Genomic DNA, 18,668 nt, shown 5'->3' with positions numbered 1-18,668 from the left:
CGGCAACTGAGGAAGATCATCGCGGAATGGCTTACCCCAATTGGACTCTCCTGTGGATTTGTGGCATCGGACAACGCCAGCAATATTGTGTGTGCATTAAATATGGGCAAATTCCAGCACGTCCCATGTTTTGCACATACCTTGAATTTGGTGGTGCAGAATTTTTTAAAAAACGACAGGGGCGTGCAAGAGATGCTGTCGGTGGCCAGAAGAATTGCGGGACACTTTCGGCGTACAGGCACCACGTACAGAAGACTGGAGCACCACCAAAAACTACTGAACCTGCCCTGCCATCATCTGAAGCAAGAAGTGGTAACGAGGTGGAATTCAACCCTCTATATGCTTCAGAGGTTGGAGGAGCAGCAAAAGGCCATTCAAGCCTATACAATTGAGCACGATATAGGAGGTGGAATGCACCAGTCTCAAGCGCAGTGGAGAATGATTTCAACGTTGTGCAAGGTTCTGATGCCCTTTGAACTTGCCACACGTGAAGTCAGTTCAGACACTGCCAGCCTGAGTCAGGTCATTCCCCTCATCAGGCTTTTGCAGAAGAAGCTGGAGACATTGAAGGAGGAGCTAACACGGAGCGATTCCGCTAGGCATGTGGGACTTGTGGATGGAGCCCTTAATTCGCTTAACAAGGATTCACGGGTGGTCAATCTGTTGAAATCAGAGCACTACATTTTGGCCACCGTGCTCGATCCTAGATTTAAAGCCTACCTTGGATCTCTCTTTCCGGCAGATACAAGTCTGCTGGGGTTGAAAGACCTGCTGGTGAGAAAATTGTCAAGTCAAGCGGAACGCGACCTGTCAACATCTCCTCCTTCACATTCTCCCGCAACTGGGGGTGCAAGGAAAAGGCTCAGAATTCCGAGCCCACCCGCTGGCGGTGATGCAGGGCAGTCTGGAGCGACTGCTGATGCTGACATCTGGTCCGGACTGAAGGACCTGACAACGATTACGGACATGTCGTCTACTGTCACTGCATATGATTCTCTCACCATTGAAATAATGGTGGAGGATTATATGAGTGACCGCATCCAAGTAGGCACGTCACACAGTCCGTACTTATACTGGCAGGAAAAAGAGGCAATTTGGAGGCCCTTGCACAAACTGGCATTATTCTACCTAAGTTGCCCTCCCACAAGTGTGTACTCCGAAAGAGTGTTTAGTGCCGCCGCTCACCTTGTCAGCAATCGGCGTACGAGGTTACATCCAGAAAATGTGGAGAAGATGATGTTCATTAAAATGAATTATAATCAATTCCTCCGTGGAGACATTGACCAGCAGCAATTGCCTCCACAAAGTACACAGGGAGCTGAGATGGTGGATTCCAGTGGGGACGAATTGATAATCTGTGAGGAGGGGGATGTACACGGTGATATATCGGAGGATGATGATGAGGTGGACATCTTGCCTCTGTAGAGCCAGTTTGTGCAAGGAGAGATTAATTGCTTCTTTTTTGGTGGTGGTCCAAACCAACCCATCATTTCAGTCACAGTCGTGTGGCAGACCCTGTCACTGAAATGATGGGTTGGTTAAAGTGTGCATGTCCTGTTTATACAACATAAGGGTGGGTGGGAGGGCCCAAGGACAATTCCATCTTGCACCTCTTTTTTCTTTAATTTTTCTTTGCGTCATGTGCTGTTTGGGGAGGGTTTTTTGGAAGGGACATCCTGCGTGACACTGCAGTGCCACTCCTAGATGGGCCCGGTGTTTGTGTCGGCCACTAGGGTCGCTTATCTTACTCACACAGCTACCTCATTGCGCCTCTTTTTTTCTTTGCGTCATGTGCTGTTTGGGGAGGGTTTTTTGGAAGGGACATCCTGCGTGACACTGCAGTGCCACTCCTAGATGGGCCCGGTGTTTGTGTCGGCCACTAGGGTCGCTTATCTTACTCACACAGTCAGCTACCTCATTGCGCCTCTTTTTTTCTTTGCGTCATGTGCTGTTTGGGGAGGGTTTTTTGGAAGGGCCATCCTGCGTGACACTGCAGTGCCACTCCTAGATGGGCCCGGTGTTTGTGTCGGCCACTAGGGTCGCTTATCTTACTCACACAGTCAGCTACCTCATTGCGCCTCTTTTTTTCTTTGCGTCATGTGCTGTTTGGGGAGGGTTTTTTGGAAGGGCCATCCTGCGTGACACTGCAGTGCCACTCCTAGATGGGCCCGGTGTTTGTGTCGGCCACTAGGGTCGCTTATCTTACTCACACAGTCAGCTACCTCATTGCGTCTCTTTTTTTCTTTGCGTCATGTGCTGTTTGGGGAGGGTTTCTTGGAAGGGCCATCCTGCGTGACACTGCAGTGCCACTCCTAGATGGGCCCGGTGTTTGTGTCGGCCACTAGGGTCGCTTATCTTACTCACACAGTCAGCTACCTCATTGCGCCTCTTTTTTTCTTTGCGTCATGTGCTGTTTGGGGAGGGTTTTTTGGAAGGGCCATCCTGCGTGACACTGCAGTGCCACTCCTAGATGGGCCCGGTGTTTGTGTCGGCCACTAGGGTCGCTTATCTTACTCACACAGTCAGCTACCTCATTGCGCCTCTTTTTTTATTTGCGTCATGTGCTGTTTGGGGAGGGTTTTTTGGAAGGGCCATCCTGCGTGACACTGCAGTGCCACTCCTAGATGGGCCCGGTGTTTGTGTCGGCCACTAGGGTCGCTTATCTTACTCACACAGTCAGCTACCTCATTGCGCCTCTTTTTTTCTTTGCGTCATGTGCTGTTTGGGGAGGGTTTTTTGGAAGGGCCATCCTGCGTGACACTGCAGTGCCACTCCTAGATGGGCCCGGTGTTTGTGTCGGCCACTAGGGTCGCTTATCTTACTCACACAGCGACCTCGGTGCACATTTTAGGACTAAAAATAATATTGTGAGGTGTGAGGTATTCAGAATAGACTGAAAATGAGTGTAAATTATGGTTTTTGAGGTTAATAATACTTTGGGATCAAAATGACCCCCAAATTCTATGATTTAAGCTGTTTTTTAGGGTTTTTTGAAAAAAACACCCGAATCCAAAACACACCCGAATCCGACAAAAAAAATTCGGTGAGGTTTTGCCAAAACGCGGTCGAACCCAAAACACGGCCGCGGAACCGAACCCAAAACCAAAACACAAAACCCGAAAAATTTCCGGCGCTCATCTCTAATTGAAATGCAATGATAAATTTGAATATTGTAATGTACCAAATTCATTTATGTGACACCAGTTTCCAGTTGCTTACAGGGTAGTAGGTGTTCAACAGTGTTATTACGTAATCATTTAAAAACAAAATTTTAAAATGAAAATATAATGTCACTTTCACATTTACTATTATCACTGTCTGGACACTATTCTCTGTTGGGTATATGAAAATGAGCTATGGCTCGGATTGCTACGGATCCCAGAAATTCGGGTGGGTTCGGTTCCCAGAGAACCAGACCCGCTCATCTCTAATGTAAAAACACTCCCAGAAAACGGTCAGTTGACACCAATAAACTCCTTCTTCCTGTCAATCTCCTTGCGATCAGCTGTGCGAATGGAGCCGTCGCTAGAAGCAGTGAAAAACAATGCTCTTTGTACCCGTATGCCACACGTGCGCATTGCGTCCCATACACATGCGTAGTTTTGCCATTTTTAAAATGATCACTACGCAGCGAACATCGGCAGCTAGTGATCAACTCGGAATGACCCTCTATATGCATGCAATTTGTAAACCTTATTGATCATAAAATATTTGATTACAACACAAGCTATCTTTAAATGAAGGAACCTTTGCTCCATATCGTGCTTCTCTAAACAGTGTTCTTCATCAGGGTTGACAAACATTGATCTCACCAGCGAGTAAAGTAGATTTTTCAAAGGATGGCAGCATAGGAAATAAAGCTCATGTACAGCAGGAGTGCCACGATTTTACTTGAAGTTCTGTGTACAACCTCTATTTGCAGTTGAAAAAAATGGATCCTCACACACTGTAAGAACACAATTTGTTGCTCTGTGGCATTCACATCTAGATATCACAAGTCTGAATAGATAGACCAGGAGAGCTCCCCGCAATAATATTCCATCCAAGACAGAATCAGAACACGCCATGACAGCGACTGACCTCTCTCCCAGCGATGAGAGGAGATGCTTTCTATATGCCAGGTTCTCATACAGACTCAATTGAGCAATTTTACAAAAAGCAGGCAAATGGTGATATCCATTCACAGTATAAGAAGTAATATGATTCCTGTCAAGTCCATCTTCACCGGTCTGACTTCACGACGTGGTGAGAAAGTGCTCATATTTCATGTGTCATAAACTTAAGTTTTCATGCTAGCCGGGAAGTTTCAAAAGTTAAACACAATGTGACAAAAAGGCACCGCGTATGGTGCTTTTTGCGCATATATTAATAAATAGCTGTTTATTAATATATAGGAAAGGAAAAGCAGGCAGTTTTAGAAAATTCAGGATTTGCTGCACAAACAGGGCTTTGCAAAGGAGTGTTTCTGTATTAAAACTCAGAGAGAAAAGCTTTAATGAAGAGCTGGTGGCCGTGGCTTCACAACTGTTATTCCAGAAGTTCAGGAGTCCACAAATCAGCATTTCCAACATGTATTAAACACTCCCCGCACTTGCCATAGACCAGGCCTGGCCAACCTGTGGCTCTCCAGCTGTTGACAAACTACATGTCCCCAGCATTCCCTTCTACAGTTTTAGCATTCCTTAACAGCAAAACTGTAGCAGGGCATGCTGGGACTTGTAGTTTTACAACAGCAGGAGAGCCACAGGTTGGCCAGGCCTGCCATAGACCATTGCTGGTCTATACTGAATAATCAGTGCCTATAGTACCCAACACATTTTCTAAACCTGTCTGCAAATGCTAAATAAATGTTATTAGCCACTTTGCTGTCAGAACAAAAACACATCACGCAGCGCTCTGTCAGGAGAGTGGCTGATCGCACAGTCTTGGAGGAGTGCAAACCAAGCAGGAAGCAGATACAGTATTCCCCGTTTCCTTATATCATGCAAACTGATCAAATGAGCTCAGGGAGTACATCCAGTATCTGATATTAGCTAGTTATCGAAAAATCAGTAGCTGAGCTGAAATTCAACTGTTGGGGAAATATGCCAAGATAAGCAACATATCATTAGGCTGTTTTATGTCATATAACTGCAAATAAGCATTACTTCAGCTCACACTGATGTACTGATATCAGCCTGGAAAGGAGTTCCAGTAAACTTGTCAGCATACCATTCACAAATGCTTTTATTGACTAAGGCGTGCTCAGCCGCAATGTGTCATTAACAATACATACCGCACATGATAAGCCTGGGCACCACTTAGTCACTCCTGAACCAGTAAGATAGGAAACAACTCCTCTGCATGCACGGCCAGCACACACAAAGATATAGTGACATGGCTCCGCCTAAGTCATTTTGCGTGACTCGTACTCACTGGAACGCATTCTCCAGCTTTGGAACCTAATTCATTTTGCTTGATTCAATCCAATCATATACAGGTTGAGTATCCCATATCCAAATACTCCGAAATACGGAATATTCCGAAATACGGACTTTTTTGAGTGAGAGTGAGATAGTGAAACCTTTGTTTTCTGATGACTCAATGTACACAAACTTTGTTTAATACACAAAGTTATTAAAAATATTGTATTAAATGACCTTCAGGCTGTGTGTATAAGGTGTATATGAAACATAAATGAATTGTGTGAATGTAGACACACTTTGTTTACTGCACAAAGTTATATAAAATATTGGCTAAAATGACCTTCAGGCTGTGTGTATGAGGTGTATATGTAACATAAATGCATTCTGTGCTTAGATTTAGGTCCCATCACCATGATATCTCATTATAGTATGCAATTATTCCAAAATACGGAAAAATCCCATATCCAAAATACCTCTGGTCCCAAGCATTTTGGATAAGGGAGACTCAACCTGTATTACAAGGATCAACACAAGATACATCAGCGGTCCCGCAGCCAAGATGGCTCTATAGAAAATATATATAAGTGTCTGGGGCTGATAAGTGGGACGGTGGCTATTAAAGGGTGGAAATTGACAGTAACTGTATAAAATTCACTCCACCATATATCATAGTGATGAAATGACATTACACTACATTATAGTGCAGTCACAACTTCAGTACCCCAGAAATGTAAAATCTATCATAACTATTACAAGTATCCTACTTTTGGAATTTTTGTTTTTAACTTTGGACTACTTAATAGGAATAATAGATGGAATGCATTATTCTAACCATATTTTCAGTAGAAGCCACATTTTGCGTCCCGTTCTTAGGCTGGCGCAGTCACGATAACCTATCAGGCTGACACAGAATTACAGCCTGTAGCATATGGCTTATACTGTATATCAATGCATGCTCGCCTTCACAAACCTTGTAAAAAGCTATTGCTCCTTCTTTTTCCTGCTCAGTCGATTGCAAGTTAAAGGCATTGGACAAAGACATGACACATTACAGACAAAGCACAAAACCAACAACACAGATACAAGAATGTTATATACAAAAAAGCAGGAAATACTTGACTTGTGAATACGGCAAGCGACATAAAATACAATTCATTTTCTTTACAGATCATTAGCAATTAGTTTTGTAATACCGGTGCTTTGCTACGGAGTGTCTCCTGATTAACTTTTAATCCAGTAATGCTCCCCTCTGTGTAACACCGTCATTTTAAAAGTAGATCAAATATTGATGTACGCAAATTATTAAATAAGGATTTGGCTAATGATCTCTAAATACGTTTTTGTAAACCATGTGTGATAAAAAAAAAATGGAGTCTTACCTCTTTGCCTCCCATATTCTCAAACATTTTTTCCAGCTGAACTCTCAGTTGTTGGATGTTGTTCATCAGAATACAGGACTAGAAGTAAGCAGTACACAATCAGTTACATCATGTGACCAATCACATTTTCTCTATATTCAGGCAATAAACTGAGATCGCTTTACCTGAAAAGAGAATGATACTGTGCAGATGATGATTTCTAACTGAAGGGTATAAGTGGCCCTTTCAATTAGCTGATGCACTGGGGGCCTTACTCAGGTTTGTTAGCAAACCAAAAAGGTTAGCAATTGGGCAAAACCATGTTGCACTGCTGGTGGGGCAGATGTGACACGTGCAGAGATTTAGATTTGGGTGTGGTGTGTTCAAACTGAACCTTAATACGCAGCCATTATTTACCCTGCACAGAAACAATATAACCCACCCAAATGTAAGTCTCCCTGCATGTTACATCTGCCCCACCTGCAGTGCAACATGGTTTTGCCCAATTGCTAACAAACCTGAATACAAAGTCTGATTATATAACAATAGTTATAGATGTACACCAAACATTATTAGACATAAAGAAGGTATTCTTCAAACAGGAACAATCAGAAAATTATATTTTTAAAGTGTGATGAATAACGCTGATGCTATATAATTAATTGTTGGTAATAATGCTAATAATGTAATACTTGTAAGTAACATTTACAATACTACTGGGAGAGGCAACTAAAGGACTAATTGACATCCTTTTTAAATTGACCCTAAGCACTGTAAGGATCTGACTCAGATAAGTAAGCAAGTCCGATGATTTGCGTACTACTCAGATGTCAGAAGATTGGATCGTGTACAGTACTGGTACTGCGGATGCGTCAGTCTTGTGGGTGATTGGGGGCGGGTGGGGTGCAGGGATGGACAGCATCCCCAAAAATGAGGGGGTGGGGGCCTCAGCTACAATGCTGAGATGGCCAATCTGATGGCTGATGTTTTTGCAGAGTCTTCTTACCCATACAGCTCTAAATGGTTTTTGCAGAGTGGTTATATGCTGCATCTTAGGACTCAGCGGCGGATCACCGAAGCAGGAAGAGGTGTTGATTTAGACAAGATACCTCTTGCTGCAATAGCATATTTATACATTGCTGCTGCGTCCAAAGATGTGAAGTGCCCCCAGCTCTGAATCATGACCTAAGTTACCAAAACAAAGAATTTCTGTCCCAATGCTGCAGTCTATTAAGTGGAGCTCTTTGTGTTTTCTTTCTATTATATAAAAAAAATCATATTTAAAATTCTAAAACCTTTCCCATCCTTGCAATGGGCCCATGCTTTTCCATGATGGCATTTATTTTAGTGATTTCCAAGGTGGATTTACTAATTTACTTTCATAGCATTTCCTGTTCTTGCTGAGAAACTGGTTGTTATGGGCCGATATGCCTTTAATAGATTCAATAGTCTAAAACCTGTAAATCACTGAATACATTTAGGATTTTTTTTTTATCTCTGTTTGTACAAATTAACCTTTAATAGATTATCCCCTAACAATGTTATGTCAAGCACTGTAAATTATGATTTGCCCTTAATACATGACAACATGTTTTACAATTAAGAAACCACTGAGGATATTAAAATGTACAATTTATCTCATTAAGATTCACTAAATATGTGAAGCTCATTGATGTTTATAAAGAAAAAGTACATTATTAGCATACTGCACTATATTGTATAATCACTGTGCTGACTCAGGAATATGTAAAACGGGGGATTTACAGTTACACATTAGTGACATTAGTGTATACAAACTCTAAAGCTGAGCTACTGCAAATTCTCAGTGCTGGGAATAACAATGTAAGCAAAAACTACCTACAATCCAGAACAAGAAAGTATATACACTTTAATGAAACAACTCCAAGATGGATCATAAATCTTCCATGAGCCCCTAGTTGAGGATTTCAGACAACCACCTAAACTCACACACAACTAATTAGCAAGAAACTACAGGTACATTCTGACTATGTGAACAATAGAGCCAAGCTAACAACACAGGCTGCACACTGTGTGGCCACATAAATGAATCACGGCACATTAAACATTGAACAGCATATTTTATCAGCATGGGATTGTAATGCTGCACTGCCAGCAATACTGTGTATCCCATATAAAAGGAACTATGAATGTTAAGCCTTGATTTTTTTTTTTTTAAACATGTCAAAAGGAAGTGTTTGTTTTTCATGCTGCATGATGTGTAGACTCCTGCCTCCACAGCACAACCCCCCATACCCCCCACCCAACCCCTCTACTAATCGGGATACTGCAGGACAGACCTCAAAAAGTGGGATAGTTATCAGCTATGCAGCGACATAAGTAGACATTTTGGTGCCTTCTGCCAGATAGAGAATTGGTGCCCCCTCTCCCCCACATTGAAAATAGGGACTGTGCGCACCAAAGGCATGCATCAAAAATAGTACCAATTCATACTGTATTACACTGCACAGTATTGTCCACTAATCACATTACGCCACACAGTAGTACTCCATATACACGTTGCACTACAGTAGAGCTCCTTATACATGTTACGCCACAGTAAAGCCCCTTATACATGTTACGCCAAAGAAGTGCCACTAATACACATTATGCCAGGTAAAGTCTCTAAACCTATTTCCTCCTCACCATCATCATTCCTCTTCCCCCTTCCATCCACAGGGTATGGTGTGGTGTGGTTTGTGTGTGTCGGACAAACACTAAGTGCATGAGTACTAAGTGTATTATGTATGACCAGAGTATATGTATGAATGCCCCTGTGATGCAAACCCCTGTGGAGGCAGCCACTCAGACTCTGCACGGTTACCTGTGTCTCACCCCACCTGCCTCACTGCTGTATGAGGGTGGGGTCTCTAATGATGAGCTCTGATGTCCTTCCATGCTGCTGCTGTCCCAATGTTTCCAATCACAACACTGACCCGTCTGCCCTGCTCCTTAGTCGCTGCTGCCAGCTCCTGTTTCAGCTATTCCTTCCTCCTCTCTTGACCGGCTCATCTCCTCCCCGATCCTGTACTTACCCATGCCCCTCACCTGCCTGCTGGCTCTTCCTTCTCTCAGCTCTTCTGTCCTCTTCCCCTGCCCCATGGAAGAGCACACAGGGAAGAGGCGCAGTCTGCTATAATGTCTACAACGGACAGTGTTACAGCTGTCTGGCACATACCAATAGGCGTGAATGTGGATGGTGCAACCACAAGGTAAATGAGCTGTGTACAATGCACTGTCTGCACCACCCTAGTTACAGCACAGCAGGTATGCTATGATTTTTGAATACAGGAAAGCAAACTGAACTATATTGCAACTCCATTAATAACAGCAGTGGGCATGGTGACATCAGTAACAATGGTATCTAGTTTCAGATCCATTTGCATGTCTTCTTTTAATAAAATCTTTTTTTACTTGCATACAAAGAGGCATACAAAAATGACATCAGTAGAATAGAAGAAAAAAATGGAAGACCTAAATAGTCACACAATGCTGATACGGAATATCCATATTATGGAAAATGAAATAGTATATTAAACACATGAACAAAAGTGCCTTGAAATCATGTCAAATATGAACGTCAAAAATATGGATATAAATAGAAAGTCAGTCAAGATGCACGTAGATCAATACAAATAATACAAAACAATAGAAAAACACGGAAAAGATAGAAAGGAAATAAAAAGGAGGGAAAACAGGGATGGGGAAAGGAATGGGCAGGTGGTATAGCGCTCATAGAATAGCAAAAAAAAAAAAGGCTCAAAGGAGTACATCAACCTCTCCAGATAGGGAATTAGGGCTAAAGATAACAAGACACTTAAGGGTCATTCTCCAATTTCCTATGAATGAACCACGTGGTATGTTCAAAGAGTTTATAAATGTAAAGTTGGGTTTGAGTCTGCAATTGAGCAATGTAGAAGTCCCATTTTGTATGGAAATATGTTACACCTTTATGAGTGTTAGGAAGTATGGCCTTCCTGTCAAAATAAAGTAGTTGCAGGTAAAGCTGTTTGACTGTGGCCAGCAGAGGAGATTGGGATATCCAAAGTAGCAAAATAGCCTTTTTAGCCACAGTTACTATGGTTGTCGACAGGAAGAGAATGGTACATTTATGCAGACCTAAACTTCAATTGTCAAAGTTACAACATAACATACTGTAGCCAGGGGATCCGCCACTAACCGTAAAGAGAACAGAGAATGAATAAAGTTTAGGACTTTTCCCTAGCATTATGACTTTTCCCACATTCTCAGAAATTCAGGATAAGTGTGGCAGTGTGCAACTTGCACTTAGGACATGGGTGGTCATTCCGAGTTGATCGCAGCCAGCAACTTTTTGCTGCTGCTGCGATCAACTAGCCCACGCCTATGGGGGAGTGTATTTTAGCTTAGCAGGGCTGCGATCGCTTGTGCAGCCCTGCTAAGCTAAAAAAAATTCACACAAAACAAGACTAGACCTATACCTAGTACTTACCCTGTGCGATGGATCCAGCGATGGTGGGCTCGGCTTTGACGTCACTCCTCTGCCCTCCGTTCTCCTGGGCACGCCTGCGTTTTGTTTACCACTCCCCGAAAACGGCTCCAAACAGTCCGGATCCGCCCTGCACCGCCCTCTTCCTGTCAATCTTCTTTGCGGTCCGTCCTGCGATCTCTCGCTTTCTTCTTAAGCCGCGACGTAACCCGGCAACCCCTGTCGCTGGGCAATGTTGCGCACTGCGCCCTTCACGCATGCGCATTCCGCACCGCAGCGATAAACCGCTGCGTGCGAACGGGTCGGAATGACCCCCATTGCCCTGACTCCTGTACCATATGTTGGTGCTGATCCTGAGCTATATAAGCGCAGTGTATAACTTTGACATGGATTTCCTGAAGAGCTAATGCTAAATATCTAAGGGTAGAACCATAGTCAGAATGTTACAATGGTATAACAGGTTTCCAGCTAGTAATCAGATTACACCAAACAACAAGGGAACAATGTATAAGCAATTCTACTGTAAGTAATTTAGTTCTGTAGGAAAGGGCAGAAAAACATTTCAGTAGTGCGAATAGACTATCGTCTGCAGACTTAGCGCCACTGTAGGAGGTAAGGTTGAAGCAAAGTGACGGGCCTGAAAGTACAAATAAAATTGTGATTTAGGCAACTGAAATTTTTCCTATAAGTCCTGAAAGGACCCACAGGGTCGAACACATACTTAATGGCTGAAATTCCATTAGAATGCCAGACCTTGAAATGTGCATTGTTTATGCCTGCCCAGAAAGAAACATTGCCCCAAAATGTAGCTCTCTGTGAGCTAAGGCGGTTTCAATGAAAATGTTACAGAAGCCAGGTAGTATAATTGTCTTTAAAAAGTACATTATCTATTAAACAGTGAGGGATGCATGTCTTTTAGTATTAGTAAGACGTATGTAAAAAACGGTAGTATGTGGGAGTTGTGAAAAAAAGAGAGAAATTACAGAGCAAAACACAGAGAAAATACCAACAGTACACCTGTATGACATATCTATAACTGGGAGCACCCAGGAGAAAATCTCAGGACCTCATGCATAGTCCTACAGACTGAAGCTAGATAAACACTATGTAATATTCTGACTGTACCGACAAACTGCACAATTTTTCTGCCAGTCAAAGGTACCTATATTCGACAGAATATACTAAGGAGATTTAAGTCACTGATTTTCTGCCACACCACACTGAATTTGCATAAGTCCTGCCACAAGGAGGATGAGTTAATCAGGAAAAATCATAGGAAATATGGGCAGATTATTGAGAATGCCCACACACTGCATGATATCGGGACCTTTTGACCGATCATCTTCTGGAAAGTGTGAACAATTCAACAATCGAAACAGAGAATTTTTGCCCATTTTAGTGGTGTCTGGCCAAAACGGTCATGCCCACTAACTAAAAAACAGGGCGATCATCCGATTATTGGCAAATTGGCCCAATTGTAAAGCGTGCACCTATCTTAATTCCTATTTTCACTGAAATGGATGACCTACTGGTGCTACAAAAGAGCAGAACAGAGTCCACTTCCACATTTGCTCCAAAGAGTAGCCCAAGGGGCCCAGTGATGCAGTGTCTATACTGGGATAACTGGATCACTTTGCAAAATGACACTTCCCCTATATAGTATATGAAGATATAATTTGTTCTGCAACAAATATCATTAGTGGTACAAGTATAACTGGAGAGATACCCAGTACAAAGTGAGGTAAACTGTGGGGGAAATTCAGAGTTGATCGTAGCAGCAAATTTGTTAGCAGTTGGGCAAAACCATGTGCACTGCAGGTGGGGCAGATGTAACATTTGCAGAGAGAGTTCGATTTGGGTGGGGTATTTTGTTTCTGTGCAGGGTAAATACTGGCTGCTTTATTTTTACACTGCAATTTAGATTTCAGTTTGAACACATACCACCCAAATCTAACTCTCTCTGCACATGTTATATCTGCTCCCCTGCAGTGCACATGGTTTTGCCCAACTGCTAACAAATTTGCTGCTGCGATCAACTCTGAATTAGGCCCATTGTGTCTTTTCAGTTGCTGCTGAACCACAACCCCTGCCTGTGCTCTAGTCAAGAGAACTACTGCAGTTCTACCTGTATTGTAACCAGGGTCGGACTGGCCGACAGTGGAAACCACCAGTGGGCCCCACTGCCTGTGGGCCCTCCTCCTCCTCTAGGGATCAGGTTCCAGACTCTATCCTAGTGCACTTGAATTATGCATTAGACTTATGTTACATTATACTTCACAAGAATATGGTTTATTATATATTTACCAGGAGGAACAGAGCATGTACTCTTTAAGGGTTATCCAAACCTCTGTGGTGGCTAGCCACGCCCTAGTGGAGCCTGGCCACACCATTAAGCATAGGCCCCTACAACAGCATCCCCCCGGTGGGCCCGTCATGCCCCAGTCCGACACTGATTGTAACATTTGGCCCAGTCTATTATGTGTAACACTTATATCCTTTGTTGTGCCCTATGGGACATGTGAATTGTGGGCCTGGCAAATTAGTTAACCTACATATATAGTTTAATGTGGTGCTCAACATCCAATAACACATGTGCATCTCTGGTAAGCATAGTTCTGAATGAATGTAAATTCAGTATCTGTAAATGTGATTATACAGTAAATGTGTATGAACAAGGCAGAGTATTTATTAAACCACTCTGTAAACATATAAGCAGGGCCAGGAACTGCACATGGCTGTGCCTAACAGCGCACTTTGGGCATGGTCCCATAATGCCATTATTGTGGAGTTGGGGCCATTTTTGAGCATGCTGTGGTGACATCATCACTGTATAAGGATTCTAGCAATATAAACTACATTAAGTAAAAACACACTTCTATCCAATAGTATCCGTAAATTAGAGATGAGCGGGTTCGGTTCCTCGGAATCTGAACCCCCCCGAACTTCAGCCTTTTTACACGGGTCCGAGGCAGACTCGGATCTTCCCGCCTTGCTCGGCTAACCCGAGCGCGCCCGAACGTCATCATCCCGCTGTCGGATTCTCGCGAGGCTCGTATTCTATCGCGAGACTCGGATTCTATATAAGGAGCCGCGCGTCGCCGCCATTTTCACACGTGCATTGAGATTGATAGGGAGAGGACGTGGCTGGCGTCCTCTCCATTTATAGTTACTGTTAGTAGTTAGTTGATCTGATTGCTGCTTAGCTTATTGTGGGGAGGATTGGGGAGAGCTGTTAGGAGGAGTACAGTCAGTGCAGAGTTTTGCTAGTTTTTTTTAATCCGTTCTCTGCCTAAAAAAAACGCTCCATACCATATCTGTGCTCAGCCTCAGTGTGCTGCATGATATATCTATGTATATCTGACTGTGCTGAGTGCTCACTGCTCACACAGCTGAATTGTGGGGGAGACTGGGGTGCAGTTATAGCAGGAGTACAGTGCACACTTTTGCTGCCAGTGTGACTGACCAGTGACCACCAGTATATTGTCTGCCTGAAAAAGTTAAACACTCCTGTGGTGTTTTTTTATTTTATTCTATAAACGCATTCTGCTGACAGTGTCCAGCAGGTCTGTCATTCATTATATTATATAAATATTTACCTGCAGTAGTGTTATATTTTTTTTGTTCATCTCTATCATCTTTATCATCTCTATATTAGAAGACGCAGTACGGTAGTCCACGGCTGTGGCTACCTCTGTGTCGTCAGTGCTCGTCCATAATTGTATACCTACCTGTGGTGGGTATTTTTTTTCTATCTTCTTCATACTAGTAGTTTAGGAGTCTGCTGACAGTGTCCAGCAGGTCCGTCATTATATTATATATATACCTGCAGTAGTGATATATATATATTTTTTATATCATTATCATCTCTATACTAGCAGACGCAGTACGGTAGTCCACGGCTGTAGCTACATCTGTGTCGTCAGTGCTCGTCCATAATTGTATACCTACCTGTGGTGGGGTTTTTTTTCTATCTTCTTCATACTAGTAGTTTAGGAGTCTGCTGACAGTGTCCAGCAGGTCCGTCATTATATTATATATACCTGCAGTAGTGATATATATATATTTTTTATATCATTATCATCTCTATACTAGCAGACGCAGTACGGTAGTCCACGGCTGTAGCTACCTCTGTGTCGTCAGTGCTCGTCCATAATTGTATACCTACCTGTGGTGGGGATTTTTTTTCTATCTTCTTCATACTAGTAGTTTAGGAGTCTGCTGACAGTGTCCAGCAGGTCCGTCATTATATTATATATATACCTGCAGTAGTGATATATATATATATATATATTTTATATCATTATCATCTCTATACTAGCAGACGCAGTACGGTAGTCCACGGCTGTAGCTTCCTCTGTGTCGTCAGTGCTCGTCCATAATTGTATACCTACCTGTGGTGGGTTTTTTTTTTAAATTTTCTTCATACTAGTAGTTTAGGAGTCTGCTGACAGTGTCCAGCAGGTCCGTCATTACATTATATATATATACCTGCAGTAGTGATATATATATATTTTTTATATCATTATCATCTCTATACTAGCAGACGCAGTACGGTAGTCCACGGCTGTAGCTATCTCTGTGTCGTCAGTGCTCGTCTATAATTGTATACCTACCTGTGGTGGGGTTTTTTTTTCTATCTTCTTCATACTAGTAGTTTAGGAGTCTGCTGACAGTGTCCAGCAGGTCCGTCATTATATTATATATATACCTGCAGTAGTGATATATATATATATTTTTTATATCATTATCATCTCTATACTAGCAGACGCAGTACGGTAGTCCACGGCTGTAGCTACCTCTTTGTCGTCAGTCACTCGTCATCCATAAGTATACTAGTATCCATCCATCTCCATTGTTTACCTGAGGTGCCTTTTAGTTGTGCCTATTAAAATATGGAGAACAAAAATGTTGAGGTTCCAAAAATAGGGAAAGATCAAGATCCACTTCCACCTCGTGCTGAAGCTGCTGCCACTAGTCATGGCCGAGACGATGAAATTCCATCAACGTCGTCTGCCAAGGCCGATGCCCAATGTCATAGTACAGAGCATGTAAAATCCAAAACACAAAAGATCAGTAAAAAAAGGACTCAAAAATCTAAATTAAAATCGTCGGAGGAGAAGCGTAAACTTGCCAATATGCCATTTACCACACGGAGTGGCAAGGAACGGCTGAGGCCCTGGCCTATGTTCATGGCTAGTGGTTCAGCTTCACATGAGGATGGAAGCACTCAGCCTCTCGCTAGAAAAATGAAAAGACTTAAGCTGGAAAAAGCACAGCAAAGAACTGTGCGTTCTTCGAAATCACAAATCCACAAGGAGAGTCCAATTGTGTCGGTTGCGATGCCTGACCTTCCCAACACTGGACGTGAAGAGCATGCGCCTTCCACCATTTGCACGCCCCCTGCAAGTGCTGGAAGGAGCACCCGCAGTCCAGTTCCTGATAGTCAGATTGAAGATGTCAGTGTTGAAGTACACCAGGATGAGGAGGATATGGGTGTTGCTGGCGCTGGGGAGGAAATTGACAAGGAGGATTCTGATGGTGAGGTAGTTTGTTTAAGTCAGGCACCCGGGGAGACACCTGTTGTCCGTGGGAGGAATATGGCCATTGACATGCCTGGTGAAAATACCAAAAAAATCAGCTCTTCGGTGTGGAAGTATTTCAACAGAAATGCGGACAACATTTGTCAAGCCGTGTGTTGCCTTTGTCAAGCTGTAATAAGTAGGGGTAAGGACGTTAATCACCTCGGAACATCCTCCCTTATACGTCACCTGCAGCGCATTCATCATAAGTCAGTGACAAGTTCAAAAACTTTGGGCGACAGCGGAAGCAGTCCACTGACCAGTAAATCCCTTCCTCTTGTAACCAAGCTCACGCAAACCACCCCACCAACTCCCTCAGTGTCAATTTCCTCCTTCCCCAGGAATGCCAATAGTCCTGCAGGCCATGTCACTGGCAATTCTGACGAGTCCTCTCCTGCCTGGGATTCCTCCGATGCATCCTTGCGTGTAACGCCTACTGCTGCTGGCGCTGCTGTTGTTGCTGCTGGGAGTCGATGGTCATCCCAGAGGGGAAGTTGTAAGACGACTTTTACTACTTCCACCAAGCAATTGACTGTCCAACAGTCCTTTGCGAGGAAGATGAAATATCACAGCAGTCATCCTGCTGCAAAGCGGATAACTGAGGCCTTGGCATCCTGGGCGGTGAGAAACGTGGTTCCGGTATCCATCATTACTGCAGAGCCAACTATAGACTTGATTGAGGTACTGTGTCCCCGGTACCAAATACCATCTAGGTTCCATTTCTCTAGGCAGGCGATACCGAAAATGTACACAGACCTCAGAAAAAGACTCACCAGTGTCCTAAAAAATGCAGTTGTACCCAATGTCCACTTAACCACGGACATGTGGACAAGTGGAGCAGGGCAGACTGAGGACTATATGACTGTGACAGCCCACTGGGTAGATGTATTGACTCCCACCGCAAGAACAGCAGCGGCGGCACCAGTAGCAGCATCTCGCAAACGCCAACTCTTTCCTAGGCAGGCTACGCTTTGTATCACCGCTTTCCAGAATACGCACACAGCTAAAAACCTCTTACGGCAACTGAGGAAGATCATCGCAGAATGGCTTACCCCAATTGGACTCTCCTGTGGATTTGTGGCATCGCACAACGCCAGCAATATTGTGTGTGCATTAAATATGGGCAAATTCCAGCACGTCCCATGTTTTGCACATACCTTGAATTTGGTGGTGCAGAATTATTTAAAAAACGAGAGGGGCGTGCAAGAGATGCCTTCGGTTGCCAGAAGAATTGCGGGACACTTTCGGCGTACAGGCACCACGTACAGAAGACTGGAGCAACACCAAAAACGCCTGAACCTGCCCTGCCATCATCTGAAGCAAGAAGTAGTAACGAGGAGGAATTCAACCCTCTATATGCTTCAGAGATTGGAGGAGCAGCAAAAGGCCATTCAATCCTATACAACTGAGCACGATATAGGAGGTGGAATGCACCTGTCTCAAGCGCAGTGGAGAATGATTTCAACGTTGTGCAAGGTTCTGCAACCTTTTGAACTTGCCACACGTGAAGTCAGTTCAGACACTGCCAGCCTGAGTCAGGTCATTCCCCTCATCAGGCTTTTGCAGAAGAAGCTGGAGACATTGAAGGAGGAGCTAACACAGAGCGATTCCGCTAGGCATGTGGGACTTGTGGATGGAGCCCTTAATTCGCTTAACAAGGATTCACGGGTGGTCAATCTGTTGAAATCAGAGCACTACATTTTGGCCACCGTGCTCGATCCTAGATTTAAAACCTACCTTGGATCTCTCTTTCCGGCAGACACAAGTCTGCAGGGGTTCAAAGAACTGCTGGTGAGAAAATTGTCAAGTCAAGCGGAACGCGACCTGTCAACATCTCCTC

General features: G+C 43.5%; 1 protein-coding gene across 1 annotated transcript in view; it reads right to left on the bottom strand.

Annotated features, from left to right (window-relative positions):
* Window positions 1-18,668, bottom strand: part of UNC13C (unc-13 homolog C) — a 1,008,422-nt gene that overhangs the window by 239,706 nt on the left and 750,048 nt on the right. The window contains exon 25 of the mRNA XM_063926117.1: window positions 6,785-6,862. Within this exon, the coding sequence (XP_063782187.1) occupies window positions 6,785-6,862 (78 nt within the window). The remainder of the gene's footprint in view (window positions 1-6,784; window positions 6,863-18,668) is intronic.

The sequence above is a fragment of the Pseudophryne corroboree genome, chromosome 6 (assembly GCF_028390025.1).
Source record: "Pseudophryne corroboree isolate aPseCor3 chromosome 6, aPseCor3.hap2, whole genome shotgun sequence".
Classification (NCBI taxonomy): Eukaryota; Metazoa; Chordata; class Amphibia; order Anura; family Myobatrachidae; genus Pseudophryne; species Pseudophryne corroboree.
The sequence above is the reverse complement of the archived record's forward strand: the minus strand, read 5'-3'. Positions and strand labels throughout refer to the sequence as shown.